This window comes from Alternaria triticimaculans (genome assembly GCF_023758025.1).
Source record: "Alternaria triticimaculans strain BMP 0046 chromosome Unknown scaffold_2, whole genome shotgun sequence".
In the NCBI taxonomy this organism is placed as follows: domain Eukaryota; kingdom Fungi; phylum Ascomycota; class Dothideomycetes; order Pleosporales; family Pleosporaceae; genus Alternaria; species Alternaria triticimaculans.
In genome coordinates, this window is record NW_026055959.1 from 2,619,296 (window position 1) to 2,643,097 (window position 23,802).

Sequence of the window (23,802 nt, forward strand, 5' to 3'; positions counted from 1 at the left end):
ACCTGCAGACCGGGCACGGGCCCCCGTCGGCAGGTGTCCCCACACTGCAACTTTCTCTATAGCCGACCATCACGATTCCACACGGATAACCGACGGCCGCGGATACTGCCCACCATGCCAGCCATACGCGGACAAGACTCCAAGAAGAAGACACGTCGACACACGCGCGACCTCGACCAGATCCACGCCGACCTGCGCGACGAGAAGCATCTTGCGGAATTCAAGGATGCGAAGCCCATAGAAGATTTGCCCGGCCTGGGCGAATTCTACTGCAAGGAATGCGCAAAGTTTTTTGAGAGCGACGCCAACTTTGTCGCACATCAGAAGGGCAAGGTTCATAAGCGCAGGTAGGAATCGCAGTGTTTACGATTATAATGATTGGTTCTAATCAGTCTGCAGAGTCAAGCAACTTCGCGAAGAACCATACTCGCAGAAAGAAGCAGAGGCAGCGATAGGCCTTACGACCAACAACGGAACGCGCACGACCACCGCGACAGCCCCGATGGAAGTTGATCAGGTTGCAGCATCAGGTTGAGGTCACGGCAACGGCCAAGACTATCCGATGTGCAGTCCACGGCAGATGGACGCCAGGATTAGGAGTGCAGGACGACCACTGAAATGCTTTCGGGGGATCAGACATCACTCCGGTGGCAACACGATAGCTACGGTTAGGACGCCCTCGGGCTCGTAGAAGAACATGCATTGCACGGCGTTCAAAACTGGCATTTGGGACATATAGAAGGACAAAAAAGTTCAGACGATACCCTACATTTCAAATCGAAAACATATGTTTCCAAGATCTCATGACCTTATCACAGTGACTTCATGTCTTGCCAGCAAAACCAACGGTATTATTTGGCCGCTGTGTTAAATCTATGTTGTAAAAAGAATGATTTTATTCAGTATTGACAGACTGCACATTGAACTATGCCTACGCAAATACTTCACAGCAATCTGTTTGAACTACTGCGCTGTTACTGCGGTGTCAAGAAAATTCGAGGTAGGTTGCCATTTTCCATGCTGCCTGATGTTGCCTGGTGGCTACCTACGCTTTCGCCATCACCAACATCAAAGTCACAACATAAGAACGACATTAACCCCAGCGGAGAGTGCAACAAGTCGAGCCTGAGATACAGTACAACATGGCATTTACAAATACCCCCCTCTATGGCGGCGCAATAACCCTCGACCTGCCCTCAAACTTCGCCGACGCCTCGTAAGTTCTCTCAATCTGCGCGCCCCCACATCCCGCGCCTTCCCTTTGCATGCGTTCCATCAACACCACCACTCCAAATGCCTAATTTGGCAAGACCGGCTCTCCCCGAAAGTAGCATACTGAAAAAATAACTCGATAGTCAAATCCGCCAAATTCCCGATCATCAAGAAGTCTACCTCGACAACAACGGCTACTCCAGCATCGTCGTCGAGATACTAGAGTATGTCGAGAAGAACAGCGATGAAGAAGCGCTGCAATACCACTTCGGAGATTTAGTCGAGGGGACTGGAGATCAGAGTACGATTATCTCTCAAGAACGTGCTGTGATGAAGAGTTTGCCGTAAGTACTATCTAATACCGCGCAGAGACGAGGTGAACTCATATATGAGGAGAGAATTAACAATGGAGAGATCTCTGTGAGCTCAAGACTGACTGTGATTACAGAGACAAGCCAGTCCTAGTACTATCCTTCATCCAAACACCACCAACACCCAACCCTCACCCCAACCGCAAGACACCCGAATTCACGTATATTCACCTCCTTCTTCTCCGCCTCAAGGAGCAAGGCACTGATGTATGTATACCTCTTCTTTCCAGACATCTACAGTTTATCCCATTGTTGGCTAACACTTCTCGCAGGTCATGGTATCAGTCAACATCCCACACTACCCAGGCGAATACACGCCAGCGGAACAGCAGGGTGGAGAAACGCAGTTGATGAAGGATAGCAAGGCGGTCAAGGAGCAGGTTTTGGAGAGCTTCCAAGTGAAGGAGTGGGGGCTGTTTGAGGGTTAAATGGGAAGAGGATGAGGATGAGGTTATCCGAAGATGTTTGATTTGGAGTGGAAGGAAAGAATTAGGTCGACATATGTAAGAGGGGGACTTTCGAAACACATAAAGTGAGAGGGGTAAGATGTGAGCCGGCGATTTTGATGGGAGAGCCGCAGATATGTAGCCATTAGCTTAGATACTGTCAGACAGCAATTAAGATCAACTCAAGTAAACCACAGTCATCGACTTACCAACCCACCAACGTACACACCCAAAGTTCTTCGCGAAAAGACTTTAAATTCGAGCGCGAGCCCACAAGATCAACTCAAGTAGACACCATCACATGTATGATTCAAATCTACCAGAGTTTTGCAATGATTTCATCGTTGTGCTACTTGCATCATCGGAAACTCCGTTATATCCTGGGTATGATCCTCCACGTATTCTCCTGCGGCTTCTTCATACACATTTCCCATCGCCTACATGCCTGGTATCACTGATATACTCACCTTCGCCATACGCTGGTGAGTTCAACACTTCACCCAACAACACTACATCTACTCACTCATACTGGCTCACACGGTTCAACCTCCTACGCATCTCCTCTCCCGCAGTGGGTGCCCGCTCATCTAGACTTGGGTCAAGACTCATGCGCTGGCGATCAAGCTCCCCCGGATGAGGTACGCCATTCGCCTGAGCTGCAAGGAACGGTGATGGCGGAAGATCGGCAAGGTTGGTATTAGGCTGTAAACCATGCATGAGTGCGGGATCGACTGGCAGGTCGTAGCCGTTATCTTGGGCGTACTGCGGATAGATTGCGCTCTGGTGCTGTGCGGCTTCGAGCTGTAGCTGGCCACCCGGTGAGTCTGAACGAGGCGGTGGTTGTGTTGGTGAGAACAGACTTGGCGGAGTTGGTGTCAGAGTTGGCTGGGTAGTGGTTGATGACAGGAAACTGGATCCTGACCTCGCCTCTGCCCGTGCTTGATTCTGACCCTGGCGCATAGCCGACAGGCCCTTGTTCATCTCGCTACATTCTGGACAGTTGCGAATGACCTGACTGACAGTCTCCTTTATGCGGACCCAATGGTAGAGTTCCGCAATCGCTGCAGTAGTCTTGTTGATGCCCCCGTGTGACTTGTGATGTATCTCCCGAGCGATCTCATACTGCTGCTTGGGATCCGCAATAACTTCCTTGCCCTTGAGCCACAGCTTCTCAGGTCCATCGCCCTCTCCGGGTGTGAGTTTGTAGTGCGTCGCCGCGCTACGGAGACGGCTCTTTTCTGCTCGATCAGCACCGTTGGGGTATTTTCCGTTCTTGAGATAGAAGCGAATCTTGTCGAAGCGCTCCTCAGACACAAACTCGTCGTCCTGACCCAGATCCCTTCCGTATATGATGGCATCGACAAGCTCGCCGGGATATGACTTCAGGTTACCGCAACCCTTCACGCGACCGATCCGCTTGAAGCCGAGGGCGTCCCATATGCGACAGGAAGCGACATTGGTTTCGTACACGAGGTTGAAGACGGAGTAGGTATAGCCCTGAGCGTGTTAGCGCATTCGATGCAACTCTCACGGCGGTCTCACAAGCTTCGGAGCCCAGTCCAGATAAGTCTCGCCCATCAAGCGACCGACACCCCGATTGCGCGACGCATCCGTGACTAGGAACCCGCCGTTGCAGACATGACTCGAGCGTCCTGGGTAGTTGGGCTTGATGTAGAAGCTACCCAGACATTCCCTCTCCCAATCACAACCCCTCCGCGCCATCTCATGTAGTTCGCGACCGTCCTGGATCTCTCCTAGCAGCATGATCGCACCAAAGACACCGAACCAGTACGGACCGAAAGCCTCGAGAGCGAGCGGATCAACCATGGGGTACGTATCGCCCTTTTCTATCTCGCGACCCAGTTGGTCGCATAAGTATGCCAGTAGTGTGAGGGGTACTTGATTCGGCGCAGAGAAAGGTATGATCGTTGCGGTAGTCACGCGATCGCGCAGGATGACTTGACATGGTGCAATGCCTACAGGTAGCGGGCCACCGGGAGGAGGGTACGGTACATCGCCAGAGGTCCTATATATCACCGGCGCGGTGGGGTCATCTAGCATGGCGGGCATGGTGGGCGGACTGGTCTACGAGATATTAGCATGGCAATCATAAAATGTTAGCACCCGCATTGGGACCGGGAAGCTGTCGCGACTGCGCGACTCAGCCGCCATGCTGAAGAAGCACAAGGTGTAGACGCGGTATGCGATGACGACGATGGTGTAGGACTTACGCAGGAATGCCTGAGGGACCCTTGGAATGGTCAAGCAGGATGAGAGATACTGCCGTGATGTGGTGCTCGCGGTGCGTGCCCAGAGACATCGGCCGAAGAGTCACTAGCGCCTTTTGGTCCCAGCGGGGCACAGCGCCGTCGCCCACGCAAGCCGGAGCTCGTCATGCCTGCAGCTTGCCTTGGCTGAACGATTCCTAGGTGATGTCCGACATGTGTGCACAGTTGCGCGTGTCGGCTTCACAACAGACATAGCAGGCATTCCAGATCTGGCAGGTCTCGCATCATGAAACCACACCAGCATTCATAATTTCATGTCATAAAGCAGCACATGCACGGCATCGGAACGGAAGTATGTTTATGGTCATATTGCAAAGCGCTATGGACGCCTACGCTATGGACAGGGACATCAAGGAGACGATGACGTTAGGAAAAACTATACGAGAACCACTGCTGGATATCAATTGACATTTTGTAAGGAAAAAAAAGCTCTCATGTCCAATGTACATCGAAAGGTATTATGTAAAGGTTCCTTCATACGCAAGCATACACATGCTTCTCTCCACCACATCGCTCTTCTTCTATAACCGAAATCTACCACCTTACATCTCCGAGTACAAGAAGTTACCTTGCTCGTCAACGTACTCAATGGTCTGCTTGGTGATGCAGTAACCCTCCTCCTCCCAGGGCATGGATGGGTAAGGGAAGACACCGTTGCTGGGGCTCTGGGGCTTAGAGCCATCGCTGCTGGGCTCGAGGTACTCTGGGCCATCGGGCAGAGGAATGTCGATAGCAGTGGGAATGTACTTGAAGGGCTTTCCAGCGGGGAGGTGGGCAGTGACGCTCTCGAGGACCTCGTAAGGAGCGCTCAAGTCGGGAAGCTCGTCGTCAGAGGCAGCGGGCTTGGCCTTGTTGCACTTGACGCTGATGTGGAAGTCGGGGATGGTGTCAGCGTCAATCTCGCCCTTGACACCAACAACCTTGTAGTAGAGGTTCTCCTTGAGGTAGGGCTCAACGTGTTCAGGACGGAGCGACTCAAGCTCGCCAGCGGCTTCCTTACCCTGGAGGCAGGTGGTCAAGGGAAGAGCACCCTCGGTCATGAGAGCCTGGGAAGCGTTGGCACCACCTTGCATCATAGCACCAAGGATACCGTAGGAACCGACGTAGTTGGGGTCCTGGGTGTAGTCGGTGGATGGGTCGTAGGCGGCATCGGTCTCGTTGCTGGGAACCTCGGTGCTAGGAGCGGAGCCACCACCAATGGTGATGGAAAGAAGAGGAGTGGTGATGTTCAGAAGCGGGTAAGTCGACTCGGTCGCGGGCGCGGGCGCAGTGGAGTTCTTGGTGGAGTTGCTGCTAGGCTTTCCAACGAAGCAGTGAACAGTGTAGGATCCCTCAAGCGCGTACTTGTTGGCAATGACGGAAAGAACAGTGTGGTAGTCACCCTCCTTGATGGGACGTCCGAGGTACTGGCCAGTTGCGGATTCGTCGCCGTCACGCTTGGTAAGGGTCCTCTGGCCAGCACCGTAAAGCTGAGTAACAGCGCGAGCGACCTGCTGGTAAGAACGGTCGCTAGTCTCAGGGTAGTAGTATCCGAGAGTGCGGGTCTCCTTGACATCGACAGAGGTGAAGTAGTTGCCAGCGGTGTCCTTGGTGAAGGGCTTGAGAGGAGAGTACTGGTTCTTGGGCTCACCCTGGTTCCACTGAGCCATAGGGCGGGGGATGTTACCGTTGGAGATGTAGGTGTTGGGGGTGATGAGCTGGTACATGGCGAGGAGACGGTCAACGTTGGTGTGGTGGAGCCAGAAGAGGGGGTCGAAAGCCGAGACATCGAGGTAGTACATGTGGCCACCAGACTCACCACCAGCAGTGTTGTGGATGGCATCGTGGACGGACTCGAAGCTGTCAACGCCACCGCCGCTCAGGTCAGTGCGGACACCAATGGCAGAAGTGCTGGCAGCGCCCCAGTTAGCCTTGCTGGAGAACAGGGCAAAGACACGGTCACGGAGAGAGACGCGGATGGAGTTGAAGCGGGCGTTCATCTCGTTGTTGTTGCTGCGGGTAGGGTTGGCGACCGGGCGACGGAGAGTCTCAGGGAAGCTGTTCCATGGGCCTCCACCCATCTCAGAGGGAAGCGAGCTGCCGAAGCTGTACTTGTACAGCGGGTTGGGGATAGTAACGGTTCCCTGGGGCTTGGTAACAGTAACGGTCGAGTCGCGCATCTGAGTGGGGACAGTCGGGCCGCCGTTGGTGTCCATAGCCCAGTCCCAGTATGGCATACGGAGAGTGGACGCGGCGTTCTTCCATCGCTGCTGCTGGTTGGAGGGGAACTGAGCGATCACCTCCATGACGCTCTGGTACCATGCTTGCTGCGAACTGTTAGCGTACGATCAAGCGAGTTATCAAAATACACACCTCGTAAATGGCAAGGTAAGGCCTGTGCCAGGACCCGAAGAGCGAGCCTCCGTGAGGGCAGAAACCTTGCTGGTTGAGGAGAGGCGCGGGGAAGTTGTTCCAGGTCTGGAAAGGACGACCGTGGACACCAGAGACCTGGTAGTACGAAAGCATGTCGTCCTTGTCCTTGCCCATGAACCTCTCCATACCGAGGAGGTACAGGTTCCACTGGTCGGCGTTGCGCGCCAAGGTACGGATCTCAAGACGGGGAGCAGAAGTCCTGCCGCCGTTGCACTGGCCGTTGGAGGCAGTGCCAGAGCTGCAGACACCGGTGATGGCGATGGGGCCGCGCGACTGGCGCTTGGTGAGCTCACCCTCGATCTCGTTGATGTGGGCCGCAATGGAAGCGTCGCTGGCGGCGCGGGCAGGGTGTGCGTGGTGGTGGGAGCCATGCTGGAAAGCAACGGTGAACTGGAGAAGCGACAACAGGCCGAAGACCATGGTCATCATGCTGGCGGGCTTGCTGAAGTTGGCCATGGTGAAGAAGGTAAGTGGGTGCTTTTTGTGTTTGGTTGAAGGACCGGAAAGGCCAAGAGTCGAAAGTGAAGGTGACTCGAGAACCTAAAGAAGGAAGGACTATTAAAACCGATGCTAAAGAGCGTAACGACCTTTGGAGCAAGCCTGAAGGTCTGGAAAGAAAAGGTGTGCGGTAGAGACCTCGACGTCAAAGAACGAGGAATCAGAGTTGCGGCGTAAACGGAGCAGGGGCGGGTCAGCAGCAGGGTCATATATCGAGGCATGCTATTCCCAGTCCATGCTCAACTCGGCCTACGGCGGTGCGGTTGGTCGCCATTTTGGACACGAGGCGGTTGAGCCTGGACCGGGGGTGTAGTCGTATTCGTGGCGGCATCGGTAGTGACGGGCGACGATTGGTCCCCTGGTGGTCCCGAAACGTCTAAAGACGAGTGATCCGCGCCGCCTTCCCCTGACTTGGCTCGATGCGGGCAAGACGTCGCACGCCGGGGCCGTTGCAGGCTGGTGATTTGGGAGCCCACTGCCGCCGGCGTGCGCCTCGCTGCCTGCCCACGCTGTCGTCGCGACGTGATGTATCGCTACCGTGGGAGATGGCACGACGGACTGCGCTCCCTATCATCGTGCGACCTGTCCGCCTGAACGTGGGCCCGAGCAGCGAGTCGTTCATCCATGGCAAAAGGAAAAAGACGCACATCGGCTGCAAACCCTCCATGCGGGCCCAGCACAGCCACGCAGACGCCTCAGGCACGCCCCGGCTGCAGAACCATTCGCGGTCAACAAGAGGACCGGTACTTTCGCCTTCTGCATCCACTTCTCGCATCTTTTGATTGCGGCGTGTCCTGCGCATGCTGCTTACCGTTACGCCCACGCCCCCATGCAAGCTCACGCACCACGACGGTGTAGCAGAACTCACCACGGCCTTATCAATGCACATCCTCATCTTGCAGCTCTGCTCCCCGTCCGCATGGGGATGGCCTCTACTATGCACGTTATGCGCACCTGGCCCGGCAAAAGCGCATCCTCAGGCATGTTGCTGACTGCCTTCCTCGGCAGCTCGCTTGTTGGCCGATCTTATGCAGGAACACGCCAGGCCCTGTTTCACCAGTCATGGATCACCGTCCACATGTCAAGGCCGTCCACATCGCTGTTTCAACCCTCCTATTTTCCGCATATTGCAGTGCTTGAATCGGATCAAGCTTTTGCTCTGTGGAGATGTTTTATCGATATCGCCGCTCAACAAGTGCTTTTGCCGTGGAGTGACGTCCGCGAACCCAGACGGCGGATCTTCCAAAATCTAGAAGTATCGTTAGCTGGCGTCGTTGTTCGGTTCGGTCGGTGCGCTGCATGCCCAGCACCTGCGGCGGCGCGGCAATAACGCCTGTGTTCAGACCCACGGCACTCCGAGTAAGATGCGAGGATGGGTCCTCTCCACAGGCGAGTGTCAGATCCGCCACGAGGGTCGCCGAGAGTAAGCGGCTGAAGGTAACGCGCAACTCAGTCCACTTTGTCTTTATGACATCGTTTCCCTTGTTCAGTTCACAAAATCGCCTTCTATTTTCAGTTCCCGTCCGTATACTCGTACACTAAGAGACAACTGCCGCCTTCGATTGATTGCAGTACTATGGCGAAACGTTTCACTCGCCTTGGACTGATACCTCACATCATCTGACTTTGGGGCTGTCATCTTTCCTCGCCGTATACAAACATAATGTCCGTATGTTTCCCAATGTCTCGGACCGTGACTTGCGTTGCGAGGGACGAAGCAGAAGTACGGCGCGGCTCGCGTTGCGAAATGGGGCAGTGTCTCGTCAGTGATGAATGCGCAACCAGAGCGAACGGCTCAGCAGTGCAGCAATGTTTCTGACCTGACCAGAAAACTTGATGAAGCCCTCTCCTCACGGTGGTACAACAGCAGAAGAAGAGGCGAAGACCCCAATAAACTATTGAACCGACGAGGCACCAGTATGTGCTCGGCTGAAGCTACCCTATTGAGTACCAAGAAAGCGCCGAAAGGACGTACAGCATCTAAGTTTCGGCAGTCGGGACATACCGCCGCCCCAATCCGAAGTAGCTCAAAAGGTTGATCGCCATCATAAGCTGACGAAGAGGATGGGATTCCTGTCCCTTGAACACGCAATCGCTGACGGCAGATAGTGGCGAACCCTGTATATATTATCCCACGCTGATCCAGTCGCCTTGTACGCGATCGAAGATGGATAAAGAAGACGTATTGTGCGATCTATCTAGAGCGTGTCATAGATTGAACCGTAGCTGGATAGGTAATGCAGTACGATCAATGCTTCTCTTACGTGGGCTTCCCTGCAGTCATTGTCCGCAACACCATTATCTTCGTATACCCATACCTGAAGCTTCGGAGACACTGAATTGCCACCAGTTTCCAAGAAGGTATTGTAACAGCGAGACGCGTCACGAGTATGTTCGAAAAAGAGTACTGAGTACACCAGGTATCGTATTTCAATCCGCGCAGTTCGCTACAAAGACGTCATCATCCTCAGAAAACAAACGAAAAGTGGGTATATAAAACCAATATACACTGTGACCATTCCAATACATTCGTCGTCGTCATCGCCCACCTAAATTGAATTTATCGCAAATATGTCAACAACTACTGAAAAGCTCCCCGGATCTTAGCATAGAGCTCCGTGTCCAGAAAATTGTAATTTGGATCGCTAAAGCAAAATGGCGCTCGTAGCAATGTCTCGGCTGTAGGTCGTTCCATGGGGTCAATGGTGAAGCAGTCGTACATGAAGCTCAGGCCCTCTACGCCAATCACCCTGGAGACGTCTTCGGGGATGGGAGGGGCCTGGTTTAAGCTACCAAGCTTGTAAATGGCACCGATGGCCTCTTCCTTGGACCAAGGACGTTTACCCGCAAACATCTCAAGGACTACGCAACCCAGAGACCAGATGTCGACTTTAGCTGAGTAGCCCTGGCCTTGGGAGCGGATGACTTCGGGCGCCATCCAGAAGACGGAACCTTGCATGCTGTTTGTTACATCGTTGCCATAGATGTTGTCGCTCTTCTTTGAGATACCAAAGTCGGAGATCTTGCACGTGCCGTCGAGGTCGAGCAGGATGTTGTCGGCTTTGAGATCGCGATGGAGGATGCCTTCGCGGTGGAGATAAGAGAGACCGAGCAGCGTCTGTCTTGTGAGCGAAGAGACGACAGACTCTTCAAACTTCCCGTGCTTGCGGATGCAGGATCCTACACTGCCACCGGAAATATATTCAAGGAAGATGGAAATGCTGTACTCTTTGCGCTCGCATCCGAGGTACTGCACAATGTTGGGGTGGTCGAGATGCTGCATGGTGTCGATTTCCTGATCCAGACTCTTGACGAGTTCCTTGATCTTGTCTTTGTCTGAACCAGCTGCTTTGGCGTTGACTTCGACTTGCTTGACTGCGATAAGCTCTCCGGTAGTGATGTTCATACCGAGATAGACGCGACCGAATGTACCTTTGCCGATGAGCTGTCCCTTCATCCACTTGAATGTTGGCTGTCGCGATGGAACACTTGGCAGATGATCTTGGGGTATCGTCTCCATAACGAGGCGCGAGCCGCGCTGAGGTCGCACTTGCTCAGTCCTGGCGTTGAACATCTTCGTCGACTTTCGCCTGACAATGTCACCACCATTGCGTAACGTAGCAACACGCGATGGACCGGCACCAGCATGTGCCTGGCCTGGGAGTGGCCTCTTGTCGAGTGGCTGGTATTGCGACTTCACTACTTCACGAATAGACTTTGTGCGGCCCAAACCAGCGCCTGATTTCCTCATGTTGCGTTGCGCGATACTCTGCAGTCCTGCACCACCACGGGTGAGAGGTTGAGGAGTGGGCTCGGCGGGTATAGGCGGGGGATCGTTGGCTGACTCTGCAGCACCATCCGCTTCCTCTTCCTCAAGCATCGGCTGATCGAGGTTGACGTTCGGGAAGAGCTCGTCAAGGTGTTCCACGAGGGCTTCAGCTGGTGGACGATTTGCCCAGACATCGCTGGCGAATGATTCTCGACGGGAAAACTTGTTCGTATCATTTGGCGAGTCGGTCCATGTTGCAGACGCAGCCGACTCGGGGTGGAAGTCGCTTGGCTGCGAATCGCGATCGCCAGCTGCGCTTTGCTCAGATTTTTCCGTGACCTGCGCTAGCGAGTTCTTTGACCGTTGTGTCTTGAGTGTAAGGTTTGGTCGTTGGCTGCGGGAGTTGGTCCGAGTGATGGGAGTGCTCTGGGCAGGTGTGGGTGGACCAGCTCGTCCTGCGAGCGGCGCAGCGAACAAGCCATCGTCAGAATCATCGTCGTCAGAATCCATAGGCTCCAGATTTGGAGACTTCGTGATGAACGACACTCGCGCTTCTTCGAAGTCGTGAGTGGGACCGTACACTGACACCCGTGATGGTTCTCTGCTCAAGGTAGACTCTGGAGCGTGCGCTGTATGGGGACTTCGAGTTGGCGAACGAGACCGCTCGTCTCTCGATCGCGGTGCTGTCGGATCGGGCATTTCAAGGCTGAGGTCTGGCCTCTCGTTGGACGTGTCGTCTCCGAAAGCTTCCTCATAGTCAGGTATTCTGAAAGGTATATTTCCCTTGCTCATTGTGAGCTCGCCGGGGCTGCGAGGTGACCCACCTGGACTATTTCTTCCGGAGCCAGATCTAGCTGCGAATCCATTATCCTGCAATACCTGTTGTGAAGGTCGAATGCTTTCAGGCGAGCCTTCGCTGTTTGCTGGTTGAGGACCCTTTGGCGGCGCCCTGTTCGCTGCTCCTATGCCTGCCCCAAGATTACCAGCGCCGATGATAGCAGCAGCGATGCCTCCCAGCCCGCTTGCAGCCTGAGGAATGGCTTTGCGCTTTTCTGACTGCGACTCTGTTGATCTCCGCTTGTCTTTGCCATCATCACTCTCGGGCCATGAGCCGCGGTTTTTGGCCCTCGACAGCGAATTGGCTTTCAACAGTGTGCTCGTATCGGCTGGCACTGGTGGCGGCTCTCGCAGTGGGACAAGCTGCTTGGGTTTAGCATCGAATGGTTTCTTTACGTCCTCATAGGGAGAAGCGCGGGGTTCATCAAAGTCAACAATACGCTGACTGCGGTAGCTGAGGTTGTCGCCTGAAGTGGGGTTCAGGTCAGGACTGTGTCCATTGGCCCTCTGGAATCGACTCCTCAGATATTCTTCCTGCTTCCGCTTTGTTTCTTTGCGGTGCTCTTCAGCAGCGGCTTCGAGCAGCTTTCTTCGTTCCTCCTCGGCCAAGTCATCACGCGGTTCCCAAGCCGATTCTGCAGGCCTGTCACCTGCATTGTTCGGTATGGGTTCGGCTTTCTCTGCCATCTTGCGAAGAGCTGCACTCTTATCTGCGACTAGCGTGGACTCTCCTGACTTTCCTCCTGGAGAATCTAGTTGAGAGTCGGCGTTCAGCCGAGAGTATGCGTCCTCATCGATAGATCTAGCAGCTGTATGGGGTAGCGACACTCCTAGCCCGGCAGATGGAGGTACGGTTCCCTCTTGCGGTATCTTGACAAAAATCTTGAGCTCGCCGACTCGATTCCCATATTGCGACCGCGCCTTCAACAACTTTGAGTCGGACAGCGGGTGATCGTGGTCTTGTTGCCCAGGATTCGTGAGATGCAACTCTACACCAGATATCTGGCTCAGACCCTGACTCAGCTCCTCACAACACACAGCTCGTAGAGCTGCTGGTGAATCTACGTTGGTGATGTCGATGAGCCGGTAGTTCCAGCCATCTGGTGTGACAAAAGCGTATTTGCGATCTTCTCTTCCGGATGTGCGAGTACGACCTGTTGCTCGATTGTCGGAGTCTGTCTGAGCTGATCGTCTCGAAGGGGGTCGCTCGTTCAAGGAAGTCTCGCTTGAGTTCATGCCAGATTTCCCAAACAGGGACCCGCTTGGATGCGTACGATGACTTGCCGGACTAGTGGGTGAATCCAGGCTCGTGTCATCGGGAGATGGGTGGTTTTCCTTCTTCCGCCCGCCCATGATTTTCTTGAAGAAACCTTTCTCATGATCTTTAGCGCTGGTGGGCGCTTCCAAGTCATATCTAGCTAGTCCAGTACCCGGTCGTGAGCCTTCGTAACCGTTCTTCCGGTTCTCGTTGCGACTATCGGAACGATTATCGAATGATCTGCTTGACGGGGGACCCGAGCCAGTGTTTGCAAAGGTGGAGTTGATGGATTCGGTACTGTTGACACGGTTATGCGGGGAATAGTACCGCGATCCGTTGTTGCTCAGACCCGCACTGAGCTGACCGCCATTGGTCGCAAGACGGGCTGAAGGGAGCGCTGGGCTTTGCTGCGGACTTGCTTGGCGATAGTTCGATGCACCCAATGAAGATGGCGCAAACTCTGAGGATGCATTCGGGCTATGGCGTACAGGCTTTGGATCTAGGCCTTGCAGAACCTCCCTCGAATAAGGACTGCGTGCAGGTCCTTCTGAGAAATCTGGAGTAGGGCCGAGACCGGGTACAGTGAAATTGCGTTGCTGTGTAGAGATGCGCCTGGGTGGGTTCGTACTACCACCAGGCGAGTGCAAGAGCAGCTGACGGCCCGGACTCTCTTCGCCATTGCCAGCAGTGGTTGGCGTTGATCCAAAGTCCATGCCTCTGGTGCCTATGTACGGTGAATTCTCCACAGTACCCTCTGTCCCGGCGCTCGTCATGCCAGTGTCGGATCGTTGCGGTGCTGCGCGGGGGTTGGCGATGTGGCCCGTCTCTACGATGGAGCGCACAAGTCTGCGCAGCTTGCGACCCTCGTCTCGCTCTCTGTTCTGATCCCATCCGGTCCCGCTTGCGGTGCATTGCTTGGCCAATTGGGGAAAGATGACCTGGTGCATCATGGCTACATTGCCTTTGCTGCCATGGCCGCGACCAATGTCCAGAAACTTTGAGCCTTCCAGACCCAGCGTCCTGAACGTCTCTTGCCAGTCTCGTGAGAAGTTGTTGCTCGCTAGCCAGTGTTGGACGCGTTCGGCTGGCCAGTGCATCGAGGAGTCATGTGGGGATATGGGGGTCGTGCCATTGCTTTCGGACCGGTGATAGACGCTGCCGTGGTTCTGGACCATGGGGTTCTGCAGCGTTGCGGTCGGCGGCCCAGACGAGTCGTAGACCTGGGCTCTCTCGGTCGGTATGTTGAGGTGGTTGCGACTGCTGGGCGTCGGGGGCGCGTTGAAGCCATTGTTGGAGCCATATTGCACGCTCTGGACGCTTTCGAGGAGGCTGCTGGAGAAGCCCTGGGCGGACGTGTCGGCGTTGGCGGAGTAGTTGTCGTCGCGGTAGTAGGGCTCGGGGTAGCCTCTCGAGGTGTGCAGTGGAGGGATGCCTACACCAGGCCCGAATGACTCGCCGCCGGGGATGTACGTGGCTGACGTCAGTGGAGGTTCGCGCTCGTGCTGGATCTGCTGCGGCGGGGGCCCTGGCGGAGGGGGGATGCTGTGAGGGTAGCTGCGATACTGGCTCGGGTCGTAGCCCTGTTGCTGGTACTGGGGCCGCGGGGGACCCCAATTGTTGGCATGGGGCGGCGGCGGGATGGAGATGCCGCCCAGGTTACCGTAGCCCGTCGGTCGTGGAGGCGGCGGGGGGAGGGCGATGTGGCCGGCGGGCGTGCTCGAGGGCTGGGGCGGCGGAGGGGGGATGTATTGATGCATCGCTGGACCCTGGACGGTATGCGCCCGTCCGCGTGGGCTCGAGGCAGGCGCGCTGGGTCCGCCGGGGGAGAAGGAGGGATATGGCGAGCCGAGGTTGCTCAGGCCCAGCGGCTGCAGCGACGACGAGGGCGACGAGGTGACGCTGGGGATCTCGGGCAGCGGGAGGCTGGCGGGCGGGTTGCGATTCGGGCGCGGTGCGCGACGGGCAGAGCGGTCGGAGGGCGTCGATATGTTGGACGCGGAGCGCTGGCGGGACTCGTGGGTCATGTCCTCGTATCAAATCAGCAGAGCGGCCGTCCCATCACGACATGACGCTGCCGCGGAAACGTCGTCCAGAGGCTCCTTGGGCTCCTTTGAGGAACCTGTGGGTCCCAGAGCCTAGCGGACAGTGCAATACGAGCTACGAATCGCGGAGCCGTTGGCACGAACGGGGGGTGAACGCTGAGCAGTGAATCGAGGGCAGAAACGCGGCGCCTGCGCTTGCGTCGACGTGGGCGCTTCGAGGATGGCGGATGCGCTTGGCCGGCGTCGCAACAAAGATGGGCACTCCAGCGCCGGCAGATGCAGGTCCTGGCGGGAGATTGCAGCGTCAGAAGACACGGCGGCACGACAACAGCGGCGACGAGGGGCACGCAGCGACTGAGCGACCGAACGCGCCGCCGTCGACAGCTGCCTGAGGGCTGGCCGTCGTGAGAGGCACGGGCCACAAGTGAAGCTTGCAAGGTGATTTGTTGGAGGCGCCCAGCACTCTGACGCTGTCAGCCGTTGCGCGCTCTCGACCCGCCTTCCACGCTGCAGTAACTTTCAATGCGCATGGTTCATTACGTAGCGTTCCGGAGAGACACCGTCGACCGTGTTTCATGTCACACGAGCACGTGGCGGTGCACTCGTGACAGCCACACCAAGAGAACGAACCACGCCTCGCAGTGAGCACCAGCCGAGGCCGGGGCTGCGGTGCGGTGCGTCAGGGCTGAAGCTATCGTCTATCGTTAGTCAGGAACTGAGCGGAACATGCCATCGGCGCATCCGTACGTACGACCATCCACGTAGCCATCCTAATACCCAGGTAGCCACCTTTCCTCGTATCAACAATTTCAGACTCAGCTCCTTCTGCGATCTCCGCCAAACTTACCCGTCGAGTACACCGCTTCAACGGTGTAGACACATTTCTCTGGTTTCCATGTTTCCTTCTACTAATCCGTGGTGGGGCAGCGGCTACCTGCCTAGGTAGGTAGCAAGCAGGGTCAGCCTCCTCACGTAGGCCGTAAAGCGCGACATGTACACCCACCAGGAGCACCATCATCAAGAGCAGGAACTGTTCTCCTGAAAATCTTCAATTCTTGACGTGGGTCAAGATGGCAATTTGTCAGCGTCTCAACTCTGCCGTAGGAGTGCCTCGAGCGGGGCATGTTCTTCATTCCCGGCGTCGTGAAGCTTGCCATTCCCTCGCAGGCACCTTCAGAAGCTGGGGGTCGGCGTCCGAGGAGCCCGCACACCATCGCAGCATTTCAAGTACTAGAGCCTCCCCGCGCATCCATGTCCTGGGCCTGGGAAGTGTAGGCACTTTCACAGCTCACTCGCTTGCCGAGATACCCGCAAGGCCAGTAGTAAACCTGCTGCTACATCGACCTTCTCTCATGAACGAGTACCTAAGAAACGGGAAGAGACTTCTACTGCAGACGTGCGAGGGCCAACAGATTGCCCGAACGGGTTATGACGTGGAAATATTGTACGGAAAAGAATGGCACACGGTGCAAGAGCTGTGCATAGCTGGGAATGCTGAGGTACTACAGCTACCAGGACCCCCAACTGACGAAACTATCAACGATCTTGTCGTATGTGTCAAGTCTACGCAGACTGTGGCAGCCCTCCAACCTCTTCTACCCCGACTCTCGCGCATGTCAAATGTTACATTCCTGCAGAACGGAGCAGGCATGATAGAAGACGCAAACATGTTATTGTGGCCTGATCCACACACGCGACCAAATTACATTACGGGTGTGATCTCGCATGGTATCACTCTGAACGGACCTTTTGATGTCACCCATACAGGACCTGCAGCAACATCGGTAGGGCCCGTCCCGCGAGAAGACGGTGATATATCACAGATACCCTCACCTGTCTTGGAAATCCTTCCTCGCGCACCCCGTCTGAACTGCCAGGCTTACCCATGGCCCACCATACTCCAGATACAACTTGAAAAGCTTGCCTGTAACGCTCTCAGCAACCCTATCTGCGCGCTCGAAGATGCCGTAACCGCATACATATTAAGCATCCCAGAAACCAATACGAGGCTCATGCAAGAGATCTCGTCTGTAATCCTCGCTTTACCAGAACTACAGGGCGTAGAGGGAGTAAAGGAAAGGTTTTCAGCGAAAGCCTTGCATGCTACTGTTATGGATATAATCGAGAAGAACAGAGCGACGACCGTTAGCATGGTATGGGATATGAGGCATAGGAGAGGGACGGAAATCAGATACATCAATGGATACTGGGCAAGGCGAGGACGGGAAGTGGGTGTGAGAACGCCGCTGAACGACGAGTTGGTAGAGAGGGTGCAGGCGATGACGAAAGACAGACTGCGAGAGCCAAAGTTGTGATACGAGCATTGGGTTGCATGCTCAGAAAAGCTTTGACATTGACCCTTCTTCGCATTTGCTGCCACGCAGGTGATGATGCATAGTTACTAAGAACATGTTGGCAAAGTGGTTCCGCTACCATGGAATTCCCACGAAGCTAAGGATGCGCCCCACTTCCAGATGTCTCGACTTCTTCACCCATATCGATCGCGTGTTTGATGCGAGACAGTTCCATTGTGGATTAGTCTTGTTGCGAAGAATGTCGTCGTCAAGGAGACTTCGAGCTGCGAGTGCACGCATCCGGTAGCAACACTATGCCGCAGACTTGGTAGCTCACGCCACCTGGGCTGACAAACGGCGTGGTATGCTGTGCGTCGCGTTACTATGGTGCAGCATCCCACATGCACCCGATGCACTCGCACGAGACAGGCCCAACAATGGCGCTGGCCGGTAAAGACCGGACATGACCTCATTGCTGTAAACTTCGCGGACCCTTAAAGGTAGCTGCGCCCAACAGCCTGCCATCACCACATCAAACAAACTACTTCCTTAGCATCCAAAGCTTCATCTCTCTGACAGCTTGGCAACATGGCGCAAGATCTACGATCGCAGGACATCAAAAACCCGATTGACGTCGCAGAGGTAAGTCATGGGCTGCACACCCGTGTGAAAGCGCGCTAGCTGACAAGAACCCCAGTACCTGTTCCGTCGACTTCAGCAAGTCGGCGTTGAGTCCGTCCATGGCGTTCCAGGAGACTACAACCTCGTCGCACTCGACTACATCCCCAAAGTCGGCCTGAAATGGGTCGGCAACTGCAATGAGCTGAATGCTGGTACGTGGAGCTTGTTCTTGCGTTCGGGCTATCAGCGGCTCGCTTGCGGGAGCGACCGAAGTCGATCCGTCTGTCTCATGTGATAGGTGCTGACGATCATTACAGGTTACGCCGCAGACGGCTACGCAAGAGTCAAGGGCATTTCTGCATTGGTAACGACCTTCGGCGTGGGTGAATTGTCCGCTGTCAATGCCATCGCCGGAGCCTACTCGGAATACGTCCCAATCGTCCACATCGTCGGCTACCCATCGACTGTATCTCAGAGAAACGGAGCGCTGCTGCACCACACTCTTGGAAATGGCGACTTTACGGTCTTCTCGCGCATGTCCAAGGAGATCTCGTGTGCTGTCTCGATGCTCAACAGCCAGCACGAAGCGGCCATGCTGATCGACAACGCCATTCGGGAATGTTACCTGAAGTCGAGACCCGTCTACATCTCCTTGCCTAGCGACATGGTAACGAAGAAGGTCGACGGCGATCGCCTCAACACTCCGCTTGATCTGGAATACCCGCAAAACGATCAAGAAGCCGAAGACTACGTCGTTGACGTAGTACTGAAGTATCTGCACGCGGCAAAGAACCCCGTCATTCTTGTGGATGCATGCGCTATCCGCCACCGAGCACTGAAGGAGACTCACGAGCTCATCAAGAAATCTGGAATACCCACTTTCGTCGCCCCAATGGGAAAGGGTGCGGTAGACGAGACTCTGCCGAACTACGGTGGTGTTTACGCCGGAGACGGTTCAAACGCTGGTGTGCGTGAACGCGTCGAGTCGTCCGACCTCGTGCTCAGCATTGGTGCTATCAAATCCGATTTCAACACTGCAGGCTTCACCATCCGCATGTCACAGCTTACGACTATCGACCTACACAGCTACGGATGCAAAGTACGATACTCGGAATATCCTGGTGTTAGAATGAACGGTGTTCTTTCCAAAGTCACAGCCAAGCTTGGAAAGCTGAACATCGAATCTGGACCCAACCCGAACAACAACGTCCCGGACAAGGAGACTTCATCGACAGAACCAACCATTAAACACGCCTGGTTCTGGCCAAAGCTTGGTCAGTGGTTGAAGAAGGATGATGTCCTCATCACCGAGACTGGCACCTCCAACTTCGGCATCTGGGAGACTCGCTTCCCAGCAGGCGTCAACGCCATCTCGCAAGTCCTCTGGGGCTCCATCGGCTACGCAACCGGTTCTTGTCAAGGCGCTGCCCTTGCCGCGAAAGAGTCAAACATCAAGCGCACCATCCTTTTCACAGGTGACGGCTCCTTCCAACTTACCGCTCAAGAAGTCTCCACTATGATCCGCAACAAGCTGGCTCCCATCATCTTCGTCATCTGCAACAAGGGCTACACGATCGAGCGACTCATTCACGGATGGGAAGATTCCTACAACGACGTCCAGGAATGGAAGTACAAGGACATTCCCCGTGTCTTCGGCGCTGAAGAAGGCAGTGTACTCACATACAGAGTGGAGACGAAGGAGGAGGTTGAGAAGCTGTTCCAAGATGAAGAGTTTAGCAGTGGCGAGACGCAGAAGATGCGGTTTGTTGAGTTGGTCATGCCATGGGACGATGCCCCGGCGGCTTTGAAGGCAGTTGCTGCTGCGGCAGCTAAGACAAATGCTAGTGCGGAGTAGACAATGGATCGAAGGAGTGACAGGTAATTGATGATGTATCAGCAAGGCGGAGTTAATAGGGTATGGCATTACGTAGGATTCTCTTCTCTTATACGAATGATGACTATATGACTCTCCTCAAATAAGTCTGAAGTTCACTGATATTTCATGTTCTATTCGAGAACCTCAATTTGCATCTATCCCCTGATCAGATAGTAGCTATCACGCCTTGGCTACTAATTTGTTAGTCTATTATGTCCACAGATGGCAAGATTTTAGTGAGGTGGATTCTTACCAAGCCAGAAGTTGTCTTCATCTACTTTTCTCTTCACCACCCTCGACCTTCGCCTGACCCTCCTCCTCTTCCTTCTCTTCCTCTTTCTTCTTGCTTTCCTCTTCCTCTTCCCACTTGGTATCCGGTTTCGCCGAACTCGCTCCGCTGCTCAAGTACGCGCGGCAAAGGCTCTCAAGGTAGCGCGCCATTTCTGGATCAGCGGCGGCCATTTCGCGCATCTTGCGCTCTTCCTCCTGGAGCTGTTTAAACACGCCCGGGGGAAATTTCTTCGCCTTTTCGAGCAGCGCTTCAACTTCCGCCTCTTCGGCTTGTGACAGTGGCGCGGGGGTTTCGTTTGCGGGAGCCATCGTGGAATGTGTGTAACAGGACAATAATTAAAGGCAGATGATGAGAGAAGTGTTTAGAGCAGAGTGTGGGACGTGGCGTTGAGAAGAATTTGAGGTGAGCGTTTGTTATGTGTTAACGCTAGTCCATTATCACTCGCGGTGAGGAGGCGCTCTGCACCGCAACGCGTCACCGTACAATTTCCCCTTCACCTCGAGAAAGATACGAACAATTCCAGAGCCCTTATTTCAAGCCTCCGTTCTTCTTGATACCCACAGCAACCCTCTCTTGATCTGTCCAACAAACCATGGATCCTCGTACGCCTCATCGAAATGACCCAAAGACGTAAAGAACATCCTTCCACCCTCGAACTCTTGACACCATACCAACGGATGGTCATCTCCGTGTTTACCTCCTTGGAACGTCTTCGGGTCACCTTTGAGCAAGATCTGGAGGTTCTTGTTTTCTCTTGGATGAGTGTGGAAGTTATACCATTCGTCCTTCCAGCCCTCACGCCCACCACAGCAGTTCATGATCTGGTGTTTCTGGCCAGACTCTTCAGGAACGACGGTACCAGGCTCAGGGTCGGGATGCATATCGAAACTTGCTCCGACCAAATTCGTGTAGTATTCGTTGCCTTGCATAGCTGCAGCTGCGCCATGGATAGCTACGATACCGCCGCCATTCTTCACCCAGGTCCTCAAAGCTTCTAGTTCGGATGGGGTGAAGATGTCGTCGCCGATGTTTTGCAGGAGGACGATGACTTGATATTGCGCGAGAGAAGACGAGGTGAACAGCGAGGCGTCTTCACTAGTTGTGACTTTAAAGAGATTTGTATCGCTGGCTGACTTGTGGAACATGCGGATACCAGCTGGGATAGAGTCATGACGGTAGCCTGTGGTCTTGCTGAAAACGAGGACGTTGAATGCTGTGGTTTTGGCCATGTTTGCGCACTGTCTGGGCGGTTGTCTACGAGGCTTCGACGTTTCTGCATGACCTGGGAAGTTATACTGTTGTATAGCACTACCGAGGCTGCGAGGGTATGTAGTTCATGGAACATCAACTGGATTAGGCTAATTTACCATCTACCGGCGGTACATGACGTCATGCATACCAGCGCGGATTGGAGATTATAATGAGTAGCTGGATCCAGTTGGCTGCCCAGGTGGCGAAGCCCCTACGTGCCGTGTCGGGATAAAATACGGAGCAGGATCCAAAATCCTGCATGAAGTTGGCGGCCATGTTCACTCATTCTCTCGATGATCTGTAGAATGTAGCACAAAGAGCATGCAGTTGTGACCCTGTTGGTGAATGCACCTCAGCTGGCAAAGTTGTTGGAAGACGCGACACGGTGCTAGCGCACTTACCCTTGTCGACGCGCCATCCCGATTCCGCTTCCCCCACTTTTCCGTCACGTAGACTCTTCGGTATCACCACCGTTGTCACCATTTTTGTCTGCCACTCCTCGCAGGACTCGCCGGCAATACATTCCAAACACCGGTAGCTACCCTGCATGTCACTTGGACTGTAGCCTTAGAGGAAAGCGTTAGGTTCATCTGAGCAGACAAACAACGCGTCCTAGTATCGAAACCTGGACTACTCCCGTCTCAGCATCTTTTACATCAGCCTGAGTCAAACACTTTCACAAGAAGCCGAGTTCTAGACTTTTCTTGGATCATGAACACTGGAGCAAGGGAACCAACCCAACCCAGCGATGTCGTCCCATATCCCCCTCCACCCGAAGCATGCGAGGGCCAAGCACCTTCAATACTCGAACTACCGCCCGGGGATTACTACATTCGAGAGTTTCTAAGCCTGCTAGAACCCACACATGCTCTGCGAAAACATGGCTACAACTTTGCACAGTTGACAGACGAGGAGATTCATCTGAAACGAAGATGCAGTAAATGCAATCAAAGTTAGTACAAGCTCAGTGCCTGGACTATGCACATTGATTTTCAAGAATATTGCTAAGCTTCTGGTAGCTATCCAACAGCTCAGCAAGGGTTTGCAACAGGCCATAACGCGCCGTAGCCAACAGCTTCTCTCACATCCACCTGACACACCCTACAAGACATTGCCAAGTATGATCGTACCATACGAGAACGGTAGCTCTGGAATTCAGTATTGCACAATAGAGTGTCTCCACCACTCAGCGCCAGTCGACCGCGCGACAAAGGTGAGCGCAGGCTGACTCAACATTGCCTAACCCAACTAATCTTGTTAGTGCTGGTTGTGTTGCGGAAAACACGTCTCGGAGGCCCAGCCATGTAGGACTTCCGACAAACACAGGATACGCGAATATCGACCAGGTGAGCTCGAACGCCTACATCAATTCCAACCGACTCCACCTTTTCGTCATTGGGATGCGGACCGCAGGATGAACGCCAAATTTGCCGTAGCAATCGATTGCGAGGTATGTTCTAGCTCTACAGAATGTGTGTGAGACATGCTGACTTCTCACTCCCATTTTGAAGATGGGAACAGCCAGGAGTGGAGATTCTGAGCTCATTCGCCTGAGCGCCATCGATTACTTAACCGGAGAAGTGCTCATTAACAATCTTGTTAAGCCTGATCAACCAATGCAACATCTCAACACAAAGTGGTCGGGCGTTACGTGGGATCAGATGAACGAAGCTATAAGAGAAAAGACCACGCTAAAGGGGAAGGCAAGTCACTACGTGAACAAGCTGAAGGAAGACATGGCTGACTCTGTACACCAATTTTAGACTGGGGCGAGAAAACTGTTGTGGAAATTTGTCGGTCCAGACACTATTCTCGTTGGACACAGCGTTCATAATGACCTCAAGGCGCTGAAGTGGATACACACAAAGGTCGTAGACTCCTACGTCGTAGAGCACAAGATCATTCAGGAGAAGAAGGCAATCGAAGCTAGAGAAAAAGAGCTTAGTGAAGAGGCGGCAAGAAGGGTGGAGGAGTGCCTTCTGGAGGTCACAGGACTAGCGACGAGTAGCATGCTCACCCCAGCGACCGATGCGCAGACAATAGGCGACTCGACCAACCCAACCGAGGGTGAGCCCAAGAAGAAGAAGAAAAAGGGCACGGGTGATCTGGCGTTGAAGACACTGCTAAAGAAGTACCTGGACACGGACATTCAGACCAAAGGCAATAAAGGTCATGATAGCTTGGAAGATGCAACTGCTGCGCGGGATCTGGTTCACTGGATGGTGATGCGAAGACTCCAGGATAAGTACGGCATATCGATATAGCAGTGGCTGTATACTACACTGCATAAACCTAATGGCAGAGCCCTGGACTTGCTCGTGTCTTTCCAGAGGTG

At 54.3% G+C, this 23,802-nt stretch overlaps 9 protein-coding genes across 9 annotated transcripts; 4 read left to right on the plus strand and 5 right to left on the minus strand.

Annotated features, from left to right (window-relative positions):
* Positions 1-114: 114 nt before the first annotated feature.
* J4E78_002538 (uncharacterized protein) lies at positions 115-535 on the plus strand (the record flags this gene model as incomplete). Its single annotated transcript, XM_049363184.1, has 2 exons — positions 115-347; positions 400-535. 2 exons carry the CDS (start codon positions 115-117, stop codon positions 533-535), a joined length of 369 nt encoding a protein of 122 aa, XP_049225776.1.
* Positions 536-1,142: 607 nt separating this feature from the next.
* Positions 1,143-2,011, plus strand: J4E78_002539 (uncharacterized protein; the record flags this gene model as incomplete). The annotated part of the gene is made up of 4 exons (XM_049363185.1): positions 1,143-1,216; positions 1,356-1,556; positions 1,661-1,790; positions 1,856-2,011. 4 exons carry the CDS (start codon positions 1,143-1,145, stop codon positions 2,009-2,011), a joined length of 561 nt encoding a protein of 186 aa, XP_049225777.1.
* A 537-nt stretch (positions 2,012-2,548) lies between these two features.
* On the minus strand, positions 2,549-4,159 carry J4E78_002540 (uncharacterized protein; the record flags this gene model as incomplete). Its single annotated transcript, XM_049363186.1, has 3 exons — positions 2,549-3,526; positions 3,572-4,114; positions 4,154-4,159. The coding sequence occupies 3 exons, from the start codon at positions 4,157-4,159 to the stop codon at positions 2,549-2,551; spliced, it is 1,527 nt and encodes a 508-aa protein (XP_049225778.1).
* A 700-nt stretch (positions 4,160-4,859) lies between these two features.
* On the minus strand, positions 4,860-7,185 carry J4E78_002541 (uncharacterized protein; the record flags this gene model as incomplete). The annotated part of the gene is made up of 2 exons (XM_049363187.1): positions 4,860-6,623; positions 6,670-7,185. 2 exons carry the CDS (start codon positions 7,183-7,185, stop codon positions 4,860-4,862), a joined length of 2,280 nt encoding a protein of 759 aa, XP_049225779.1.
* Positions 7,186-9,808: 2,623 nt separating this feature from the next.
* On the minus strand, positions 9,809-15,115 carry J4E78_002542 (uncharacterized protein; the record flags this gene model as incomplete). Its single annotated transcript, XM_049363188.1, has 1 exon — positions 9,809-15,115. The coding sequence occupies one exon, from the start codon at positions 15,113-15,115 to the stop codon at positions 9,809-9,811; it is 5,307 nt and encodes a 1,768-aa protein (XP_049225780.1).
* A 2,900-nt stretch (positions 15,116-18,015) lies between these two features.
* Positions 18,016-19,903, plus strand: J4E78_002543 (uncharacterized protein; the record flags this gene model as incomplete). Its single annotated transcript, XM_049363189.1, has 3 exons — positions 18,016-18,069; positions 18,125-18,260; positions 18,366-19,903. The coding sequence occupies 3 exons, from the start codon at positions 18,016-18,018 to the stop codon at positions 19,901-19,903; spliced, it is 1,728 nt and encodes a 575-aa protein (XP_049225781.1).
* A 291-nt stretch (positions 19,904-20,194) lies between these two features.
* Positions 20,195-20,524, minus strand: J4E78_002544 (uncharacterized protein; the record flags this gene model as incomplete). Its single annotated transcript, XM_049363190.1, has 1 exon — positions 20,195-20,524. One exon carries the CDS (start codon positions 20,522-20,524, stop codon positions 20,195-20,197), a length of 330 nt encoding a protein of 109 aa, XP_049225782.1.
* Positions 20,525-20,749: 225 nt separating this feature from the next.
* J4E78_002545 (uncharacterized protein) lies at positions 20,750-21,445 on the minus strand (the record flags this gene model as incomplete). The annotated part of the gene is made up of 1 exon (XM_049363191.1): positions 20,750-21,445. The coding sequence occupies one exon, from the start codon at positions 21,443-21,445 to the stop codon at positions 20,750-20,752; it is 696 nt and encodes a 231-aa protein (XP_049225783.1).
* Positions 21,446-22,978: 1,533 nt separating this feature from the next.
* Positions 22,979-23,731, plus strand: J4E78_002546 (uncharacterized protein; the record flags this gene model as incomplete). Its single annotated transcript, XM_049363192.1, is given in 2 exon segments — positions 22,979-23,215; positions 23,231-23,731. 2 exon segments carry the CDS (start codon positions 22,979-22,981, stop codon positions 23,729-23,731), a joined length of 738 nt encoding a protein of 245 aa, XP_049225784.1.
* Positions 23,732-23,802: the final 71 nt, after the last annotated feature.